This window comes from Micropterus dolomieu, linkage group LG09 (genome assembly GCF_021292245.1).
Source record: "Micropterus dolomieu isolate WLL.071019.BEF.003 ecotype Adirondacks linkage group LG09, ASM2129224v1, whole genome shotgun sequence".
Lineage (NCBI taxonomy): Eukaryota > Metazoa > Chordata > Actinopteri > Centrarchiformes > Centrarchidae > Micropterus > Micropterus dolomieu.
This window is the reverse complement of record NC_060158.1, coordinates 4,011,759-4,022,414: the sequence shown is the minus strand read 5'-3', so window position 1 is coordinate 4,022,414 and position 10,656 is coordinate 4,011,759. Positions and strand designations below refer to the sequence as shown.

At 46.5% G+C, this 10,656-nt stretch overlaps 1 protein-coding gene and 2 long non-coding RNA genes across 3 annotated transcripts in view; 2 read left to right on the top strand and 1 right to left on the bottom strand.

The window, feature by feature from the left end:
- lrp12 (low density lipoprotein receptor-related protein 12) overlaps positions 1-6,126 on the top strand; it is a 16,739-nt gene extending 10,613 nt beyond the window's left edge. The window contains exons 10-12 of the mRNA XM_046059229.1: positions 1,268-1,470; positions 1,553-1,685; positions 1,994-6,126. Coding sequence (XP_045915185.1) covers positions 1,268-1,470; positions 1,553-1,685; positions 1,994-2,935 — 1,278 coding nt within the window. The 3' untranslated portion in view covers positions 2,936-6,126. The remainder of the gene's footprint in view (positions 1-1,267; positions 1,471-1,552; positions 1,686-1,993) is intronic.
- Positions 6,127-6,767: 641 nt separating this feature from the next.
- Positions 6,768-10,656, top strand: part of LOC123976864 — a 9,488-nt gene continuing 5,599 nt past the window's right edge. The window contains exon 1 of the long non-coding RNA XR_006826440.1: positions 6,768-8,564. This is a non-coding gene — a long non-coding RNA (uncharacterized LOC123976864). The remainder of the gene's footprint in view (positions 8,565-10,656) is intronic.
- Positions 6,928-10,168, bottom strand: LOC123976866. Its single transcript, XR_006826442.1, has 2 exons — positions 7,155-10,168; positions 6,928-7,012 (listed from the first exon to the last, which is right to left on the bottom strand). It is a non-coding gene; the product is annotated as an uncharacterized LOC123976866 (long non-coding RNA).

Here is a 10,656-nt window from a genome sequence, read left to right as displayed (position 1 = left end):
GTGTGAGTGAGAGTGAGTGTGTGAGAGAGAGTGTGTGTGTGAGTGTGTGAGAGAGAGTGTGTGTGTGAGAGATCACAGGTGTGAGTGAGAGTGTGTGTGTGTGAGAGATCACAGGTGTGAGTGAGAGTGTGTGTGTGTGAGTGAGTGAGTGAGTGTGTGTGTGAGAGTGAGTGTGTGAGAGAGAGTGTGTGTGTGAGTGTGTGAGAGAGAGTGTGTGTGTGTGAGAGATCACAGGTGTGAGTGTGTGTGAGTGTGTGAGAGAGAGTGTGTGTGTGTGTGAGAGATCACAGGTGTGAGTGAGTGTGTGTGTGTGAGAGTGAGTGAGTGTGTGTGTGAGTGAGAGTGAGTGTGTGTGAGTGAGAGTGTGTGTGTGTGAGTGAGTGAGTGAGTGTGTGTGTGAGAGTGTGTGTGTGAGTGAGAGTGAGTGTGTGAGAGAGAGTGTGTGTGTGAGTGTGTGAGAGATCACAGGTGTGAGTGAGAGTGTGTGTGTGTGAGAGATCACAGGTGTGAGTGAGAGTGTGTGTGTGTGAGTGAGTGAGTGAGTGTGTGTGTGAGAGTGAGTGTGTGAGAGAGAGTGTGTGTGTGTGAGAGATCACAGGTGTGTGTGTGTGTGTGTGTGAGAGTGAGTGAGAGTGTGTGTGAGTGAGCGAGTGAGGAGAAGAGAAGTCGGAGCAAAGCAGGTAGATTTAAAAAAATATTGGTGAGGATTAAAGCTGCTGTCACAGGGCGGCATCATGGGAACAGTTTAGATGTGACAGTCACGATGCGGCTCAACATGGTGACGTCTGTCATCGTCTGTCGGCCGACCGCTGCAGGAACATTCACCAACACGTGTTCTCGAGCTTCCACACAATCCCATCAGGTTCCTTTGGGTTTGAGAACCGTGTACATTTAGGAACAAACGTGCGAAGGTAGACAGCTGTGATCACAGGTAAACCTTTTCTCAGAGTACACACACAAAGTACTGTGTGAACCGTTGACTTTAAATTTGAAATGGGTAAACTCGTTTTCACTGCAGCTGATATTCGCTCAGCTCTCCTTGCCGTGAAAACGTCAGAACGCTGTACGCAGCTGCTGGTCGGTATCGACTGCTCACACGCGCCGCAGATACCCTGTCAGTCTGTGGGAAACACGGACCACGTCAGCAGAATTGATTAGTGATTGGCAGATGTGGTGCATGAAGACAGGAGCATGCTGGGTAATAACTCTTGTACAGGCAGGTCTTTTGTTTGATGCATCAGGACTCTGAATGTCTCTTTCCCTGCAGAATAACCGCTGTGTGTTCGAGTCGTGGGTGTGTGACGCTCAGGACGACTGTGGCGACGGCAGCGACGAGGAGAGCTGTCCCGTCATCGTTCCCACCAGGGTCATCACCGCCGCCGTCATCGGCAGCCTCATCTGCGGCCTGCTGTTGGTCATCGCCCTCGGCTGCACCTGCAAACTTTACTCGCTGCGCATGTTCGAACGCAGGTGAGGTCTTCCGCCGTGTAATTCCAGCCGTGTGATTGGTCGTTGTGAGCTGTGATTCGAGCTTTGTGATTGGTTTTTGCAGGTCATTTGAGACCCAGCTGTCTAGGGTGGAGGCGGAGCTACTGAGGAGGGAAGCCCCACCCTCTTATGGACAGCTGATCGCCCAGGGACTGATCCCGCCTGTGGAGGATTTTCCAGTGTGCTCAGGGAACCAGGTACAGAACCTCACCTGTCCAGTGTACTGTCAGCTGCACACGACCCTGATACTCACGTGACGCCGTCCCGTGAAAATCACTCTTGATTAGATATTTTCTGTGTTCTAATCTGTGTTATAAGTTATTGATATAACAAAAGTATTGATAAAGGCGGGGCAGCACCTGGAGCCAAACGTTTCCATTAATAACTTACAGAGACGTTGAATCTGAGCCATGACATCACAGCACGCTGACCACAGAACGAGGAACAGCTCATGGTTCCGTCTCTGTAAATAAACAGGACTGTAACCTGGTTCTTTTGCCCTCAGGCGTCCGTCCTGGAGAACCTGCGCCTGGCTGTGCGCTCTCAGCTCGGCTTCACCTCCCTGAGACTCCCCTCTTCCGGTCGTCATAGCAACCTGTGGCGCCGCCTCTTCACCTTTTCGCGGTCGCGGCGTTCTGGTTCTTTGGCTCTGGTCTCCGCTGACCTGGAGGACAGCGCTGGGAGCACCGGAAGTTCAGGTTCTGACCTTCTGTCTCCGGACTCAGACGACACGGACACAGAGGGCGAGCGAGCGAGGGAGCGAGGTGTGGGCGCCGTGGGCGGCCCCGTCGCCCCCCTCCCTCAGAAAACCCCACCTTCCACCGCCGTGGAGGCCGTGGTTTCTGTGACGACATCCGCAACCTCCGTAAACCTGACGCCCACCCACGACCGAGGACACAATAGGCCCAGAGAGGCCCCGCCCCCCTCCAGATCTGTTACAGTGATAACCTCCAGTCCAGATCCTGAACTTCACAGCGACGCCTCAGAACTACAGGCTCCGCCCACCTCCACTCTCCAGCGACTGGCCCAGAACCTTCATCGCCTTGCCAGGAACCTGACCAGAACCAGCCAGAACGTGCAAGACCAGACTTGGACCAATCACAGTCCACTTCGCCATCTGGAGACAGGAAGAGGCGGGACGGAGGCCAGCGAGCGGCGCGGAAGCAGAGAAGAGGAAGAAGACGTGGAGCTCCTGATCCCCGTCTCCGACTCTGACTCCTCCTCCTCCTCATTGGTCAGCGACGTGCGACAGCCGCTGCTGGAGCCACACCCCTCCTCTAACACAGGCCACGCCCCCCGCAATCACCGTGTAAACGGTGGTCGAGGAGGGCGGGATGGCCCCTGCGAACACTGCGGGATGGTCCACACGGCTCAGATCCCTGACGTCTGTCTGGAGGCCACCGGCAAGACTGAGAGCAGCGACGATGAGCTGCTGCTGCTCTGCTAACAGGCTAACTGACAGGCTAATACTGCTAACACAACACCTACAGCTAGCTAACATGCTAACTGACAGGTTAATGCTAATAATACCCAAAACCTACTGCTAGCTAACATGCTAACTGAAAGGTTAATACTAATAATACCCCAAACCTACTGCTAGCTAACATGCTAACTGACAGGTTAATACTAATAATACCCAACACTTACAGCTAGCTAACATGCTAACTGACAGGTTAATACTAATAATACCCAACACTTACAGCTAGCTAACATGCTAACTGACAGGTTAATACTAATAATACCCAACACCTACAGCTAGCCTATGCTAACCTCTCTCAGTGCCAGCAGGATAACACTTCAGACTAGACTACAGCTAGCCAACATGTTAACAGATTATACTGGACTACAGCTAGAAGCATGCTAACACCTCAGACTGAACTAGCCATTGTGTTAACACTTGACACTGAGCTACAGCTAGCCAACAGGCTAACAGTTCCAAATGGATTACAGCTAGCCATAATGCTAGCACTTCGACTGGACTAAAACTAGGGATTATCTAGCACCTGTTAGCATGTTAGCTGGATTTAAGGTTAGCTCTCAGTGATGTCTGAGATGAACAGACCAATCAGAGACTGAGGCGAGTGATGTCACTGATTGAATTCTGATGTTATGAAACTCTCAGCTATTATTCCCCTGGTCTGTCCGTTAAAACGCTCCCCTCCTCCCCGCAGGCAGACGTCCTGCTAGGTACGACTTCATGAACACTGACTTCCTCCTCGTTGGTACGACGGTAAAATGTGTCCTGACAGAACAAACTGAACTTTAAACTCTGATCCAGATGATCTGATCCAGGAACCCTCTCTGCCTCTGAACCAGGACCAAGTTGGACTCACGATTTAAATGGTCCCCCCTCTGTGCTGGTTGGTGAGGGACGTGTGACCGACGGAGGTAGCCAAAGATAGCAGCTAGCAGGCTAGTTTTTTAGCCTAGCCTAGTGACGCTTGCTAAGTTGGTTCTCTGTTCACCAAATTAAACTCAAAGGTCCTCTAACGATAACGAGCTTTTTCGGAGCTTTCGACCGGGTCATCAGATATGATCAGGACACCTGTTACCTGCAGTATTTACAATATACGCAGTTCTTCGTTACACCTTCCTGTGTTTATATATCTGTTCCTGATTATTGGCATTATCAGCAGTTGCAGGTCAGAGGCAGCGAGCAGTAGAACGTTTATTCCCACTTCCTGTATCGGTCCTTGCCGCCGCGTTTACTGAAAATAAAGCACAACAACACGAGTCATCATTTTTATACTAGACAGCAGTTTGCTAGTGATTGATGCTAATGCTAGCTGGGCTACCTCCCAGGTCATGTGACCCTGATCACACTCATCATAGCGGACTGCACATGGTTCAGGTTCCCTTCTGGTTCCCTCCTGGTGTTTAACTTTCTACCTGTTCGGTTCTCTGAACATGTTCTTGATCTCTATCGGAATGTGTCTGTAGACTCTACGGGAACGTTCTGGGTCCATAGACTCTACAGGAACAGATCCATAGTAACATTCTGGGTCCGTAGACTCTACGGAAACGATCTGGGTCTGTAGACTCCTACGGGAACGATCTGGGTCTGTAGACTCCTACGGGAACGATCTGGGTCTGTAGACTCCTACGGGAACGATCTGGGTCTGTAGACTCCTACGGGAACGTTCTAGGTCCGTAGACTCTACAGGAACGATCTGGGTCTGTAGACTCCTACGGGAACGTTCTGTGTCCGTAGACTCTACAGGAACAGATCCATAGTAACATTCTGGGTCCGTAGACTCTACAGGAACAGATCCATAGTAACGTTCTGGGTCCGTAGACTACGGGAATGTTCTGGGTCCGTAGACTCTACAGGAACAGATCCATAGTAACATTCTGGTTCTGTAGACTCTACAGGAACATTCCGGGTCCGTAGACTCTACAGGAACAGATCCATAGTAACGTTCTGGGTCTGTATACTCTACAGGAACGTTCCGGGTCCGTAGACTCTACAGGAACAGATCCATAGTAATGTTCTGGTTCTGTAGACTCTACAGGAACGTTCTGGGTCCGTAGACTCTACAGGAACAGATCCATAGTAACGTTCTGGTTTAGTAGACTCTACAGGAAAATTCTGGGTCCGTAGACTCTACAGGAACGTTCTGGGTCCGTAGACTCTACAGGAACAGATCCATAGTAACGTTCTGGTTTAGTAGACTCTACAGGAACATTCTAGGTCCGTAGACTCTACAGGAACGATCTGGGTCTGTAGACTCCTACGGGAACGTTCTGTGTCCGTAGACTCTACAGGAACAGATCCATAGTAACATTCTGGGTCCGTAGACTCTACAGGAACAGATCCATAGTAACGTTCTGGGTCCGTAGACTACGGGAATGTTCTGGGTCCGTAGACTCTACAGGAACAGATCCATAGTAACATTCTGGTTCTGTAGACTCTACAGGAACATTCCGGGTCCGTAGACTCTACAGGAACAGATCCATAGTAACGTTCTGGGTCTGTATACTCTACAGGAACGTTCCGGGTCCGTAGACTCTACAGGAACAGATCCATAGTAATGTTCTGGTTCTGTAGACTCTACAGGAACGTTCTGGGTCCGTAGACTCTACAGGAACAGATCCATAGTAACGTTCTGGTTTAGTAGACTCTACAGGAACATTCTGGGTCCGTAGACTCTACAGGAACGTTCTGGGTGTATAAAGAGAAAACAAAATATAGGAATTGAAACAACCATTCATGTGTTTGAAAGGTCAGAGGTCATGAGTCATGTTTACACTTCATATTAAACATAAAGGACTTAGCGATCCAGACTGGACCAGGTTCAGAACCTAAACCAACAGAACCAGATGGTCTGAGGGTTCAGTTCAATCTGGACACATTTACAAAGTGACGTCAAAGTTCTGGATTCTGAACATTTTAATCCTTCCTGCTCCTCCTGTTCAGACTGACCCTCTCAGTTTTTGGTACTCGGCTCTTCGCTGACTCGTGTGACTGTATATTTATTATTATTATTATTGATAACGTGGTTGTTGTTACTATTATTTGTCATTGTTGTTGTTGTTGTTGTTGTGTTCCTCTGCCCGGCATGATTCCAGTCGTTGCTGTTAGTTTTCTTTGAGTCTGTAAAGTGTGAAACGGCACTAAAGATTAAAGGTTCACTTTCACTTTGTGTGGCGTGTATTTATCGTGTCAGAAAGAACGACAGAACGTGGAGCGCTCCGCCTCCCTCTGCTGGTCAGACCGAGGACTGCAACAACATACCTACGTCACGAATCCCCTGACTCCGGCCACGGCACGTTGCGGCTGCGCCACGGTTTTGATGCGTCCACTGGAAGCGTGTCGGCAGCAGAGCGTGCACCTGAACCACGTTTCGTTCCGTCAACTTCAGGCTGCATCTCCCACAGGGAGCATTTCAGAATAACATTTTGCTGAAGTGTTTAGATTTGGTGATCAGTGTTTGCATCTGTGCTTCTACTCTAATTCAGTAGTTAAATGATTTCTTTTTGTGTCCGTTTTAACCGTGTTTATTGTTGTTGTTTTACGATCGGGAGTCTCTACAGTTGGGTGTTTTAGTTTGAAAATTGACCGGATTCTCTCTGCCGTTCTGTGTCTGACTTCCTGCCGGTTCGATCTGCTCTGTGCGTCTGGCGGACTCACCAGCATCGACTATAATGGTCGCGATTAGCCCGGGACCCGCGCCGCAGTCGTAACACGCTATAACCGGAGTCAGTGGATTTTAGGGGTTACTGTTTCTCAACCTGAGGCTGCGGCCCCTCCGAAGGACGCTTCAGCTGGGTGAGTCTGTACTTTACCTGAAACATTACCAGGAGAATAGAAATATCAACATGTTCCGAGTTTGTCACAGAACCTGAAAGTGTCTCATAAATATGTAAATATTTACATCAGAATATTTAAAATTAAGATTTAGTTAACGTGTTTGGATGAGCTGAAGTGAGGAGGAAACATATTGTCAAAATACATTTTATTTATATTGTGCCCCAACACGTGGTCTCAGCCAGGGAAACCTTCTGTCCTGTTCTCCTTTAGAACCTGAAAATTAGCAAAACAAAACTATTTGGTAATTATATTAATCATAATAATTATGATATGATAATAATTTCAATCAACTGGCTGTTTATTATTAGTACGAGGTGAGAAAAACAGAAATCAGCCCAGTCTCTTAGTTTGATACCTTAAAGAACTGGAATCTTCTCACTTCTCCCAGAACATGTCCATGATACCTGTAGAACCAGAACTTTATAGAACCAGAATCATATCACTGATCCCAGCAGAACATGTCAGTGGTACCTTACAGAACACATTAAAGAACCGCTGAGCATTGAGAATCTTTATTTTTTTCACAGTTGATATTTTTTATGTTCTAATGTTCCATGCAAAAACAAAGAACCAGACTTCCATGTTCCTGTGTCTCCATGGAAACTATCAGTCTATGGCTTCTGAACATGCCTCTAACAGTCACATGACTCCTGAGGAACTGCTGCGGTTGGCTGGCAGCTGGAGGTCACGTGGCCTCTTGTCTCCTTTTCCCAGAGTCCTTTGCTGTGTGGCCCTGCTCCCACTTGAGGGGTCATTTTACTGTTTTATCGTCAAGGGCGGAGCCTCCTTCCTCACGGTGACCTCATTGTGACGCTGTTTCATCATCGCTGAGATGTCATCATGCAGCATGCAGCATCATGGGACTTTTTTGTTAGACTCTGCTCGCCAACAACACGTCCTGCCTCTGCCTCCCGCCCCTCCCGTCCCGCACCATTACTATGGTGATACAGTCGATCACGCCTCCTGATGCTAAGACTTGCTGCCCTCTGTCTCCTTATTGGTCAGTGGGGCCAAGGCAGGGTCCACCAATGAGGTGGCAGGAAACAGTTTAAACCAGCCAATCACCATGTTGGACAGGTCCAGGTCGTCCAATAGGATCTGTGCGCAGCCCATGAAGGATTTATGATCCATGCGACCGTAGTCGCCCCACACGATGATCTGCAGAGAGAAAAAGGGTCAGTTCAGATTATATTTCTATGTACAGGACCGCCGACATGTTTGTGCATCTCGAGAGAAAAGGTTGCCGACCCCTGACTGAGAACTACAGATGAAGACATCCACTGTGCCAGCAGTGTTTGTTAATGTCATTGCACTGATAGTTTAAACTATTGATTGAAGTTTAATTGTTAATAATAAACACATAATAATTAGGGCTGTCAAGCGTTTAAAAAATGAATCCAATTAATTACAAGTTTTGTAACTTGTAATTAATTCATTGAAATAAATCACATTGATTTCGTGATAAGCATTTAAAATATTTAAATTTAAATAGATTTTGGTAGATGAGTGCCTCAATGACAAAAACCAACTTATTTAGCTGAACATCTTTTATTTCCCACAAATTCATAACCTTTTTTTCACTGTTCATATCCAATAACAGGACAATTTTTATAAAAAATCCTGAAAGTGTTTCTCTGGTGTTGAAACTTCAGGAGAATGCCTGCCTGCTGGGTTTGAATAAACAAGTCACCGCTGCTGATCCAGATCAGGCTGAGCTGGAACCCTGAAGGCCCAGCGTCAGCTGCCAACATGTGGCGAGTGTCCGGTCAGTCAGGAGGCTGAATGCCTAAATTCTTCTTTCATATTTATCGTCTGCTGCCCTTGTCACACAAACGGGATGGAAAGTAAACTCCTTAGATCGGCGCCGTTGTGCCGAGGATCGGTCCAAGTTGGGAGGGGCCGCTCGAATCCCCCCCTAAATGTAATGTTTTAGTTTAGCCCAGTCCGACAGACAGACGCTGACCGGCCAGTCGATCAAAGTACTACGATTAATCTGTGCTAAGATTTAAAGGTGTTATTTTTTCTAATCTATTATCTTGACAATAATAATAATGTCAATTCCTCATGGTGGTCGATCATCAGTTTTTTCACTAGTGTCATATTAAACAACGTAGCGGCAGATGTCGATACTGTAGGACTGAGTTTGCTTCTCACGTGCCGCTTATAATGTCTCTGCGTGCCTAGACTGGCACGCCAGCCATAGGCTGCTGAACGCTGGTCCAACTAGTTGAGTCCAGTGAAGAAACTTAAATGGTACCAAAGTTAAAAACAACATGTTTACCAAAAATAGACATTTTCAGATCTAAAATTAAGAAATAAATGAAGGAGTTTTGTTCATTATTTCACTGTAGGATCAGCTGATGACCTGCTGCTCCGTCTGCCTTCATTAATATTCTATATAATTTATATAATATAGTCCAATCAAAGCTTCTGAGGGTGAACTAACAGGCTGTTCCAAGGAGTTTACTGTGGAAATGGGTTAACTGTCCTTCCTCTGCTGCAGAAAAACATGAAGTTGTTCACTCATTATTGGTCCCTGAAAAATGACAGTTTTACTGACCTAAACTTTGTCTTTACCTTCTGTGGTCGTTCTGCAGCAGAGGAAGGACATGAGACACATTTCTACAGTCAGGGTTCATTCACATTTTGACCAATGAATTTCCAGGACTTTTTTACCAAAGTACCTCCACAGTGCGCAGGCTACTTCATACTTGGACCCAGCATCTGTCATCGACAGACAAGCGAGGTGCAGCTGGTGTCCTCACCAGCATTAGCTAGCTAATGACGCAGCCTGCTCGCTAGCCAAACCAACTGCCACAGGTAAAGTGACGAGCGTAGGGTATGTGGCGGTGTGTATTTACAGGGTCATGGAGAACTACCTTCTGTTATGAACTGGCACTATAAATAAATAAATAAATAATACAGACCACTTTTGTTTTAGCTTGTTCATAACAATTCACCATGAGTTCAAGAGATTGTAACGACTATGGAGAAAGCAGGTGGAAACATAGCTTTACTACTTTTATGTGTACACACAGAGTACTGTGCTACGGTGGTGAATGCTTTCATGTAATCAGAGTACACTGTTATCTTGTTATCTCTGTGTACTGGACGCCTTTTTGCTGAGCTGTTCTGGTTTGGCCTGTAGTCCTGGTCTGTGTGCTGCACCGAGACAGACCTGGCCTTCAAAGCTCACTCTGATCAACATGCAGTGAAGAAGAAGTGAATGAACAGAAGTAAAATCTCATCAGTCTTTGGTGTGACCCCCCCAATATATACAGTATATCAGTTTCACCTTTTAAGTTGAATTACTGAAATAAATGAACATGCTATTTTTTTGAGTTTCGTGTGTGTGTGTGTGTGTGTGTGTGTGTGTGTGTGTGTGTATATGTATGTATGTGTGTGTATATGTGTGTGTGTGTGTGTATATATATATATATATATATATATATATTAGTGTGTATGTGTACATACAGTGGGTACGGAAAGTATTCAGACCCCTTTAAATTTTTCACTCTTTGTTTCATTGCAGCCATTTTCCAAAAATCAAAAAAGTTCATTTTATTTCTCAGTAATGTACACTCAGCACCCCATCTTGACAGAAAAAAACAGAAATGTAGAAATTTTAGCAAATTTATTAAAAAAGAAAAACTGAAATATCACATGGTCATAAGTATTCAGACCCTTTGCCGTGACACTCATATTTAACTCAGGTGCTGTCTATTTCTTCTGATCATCCTTGAGATGGTTCTACACCTTCATTTGAGTCCAGCTGTGTTTGATTATACTGATTGGACTTGATTAGGAAAGCCACACACCTGTCTATATAAGACCTTACAGCTCACAGTGCATGTCAG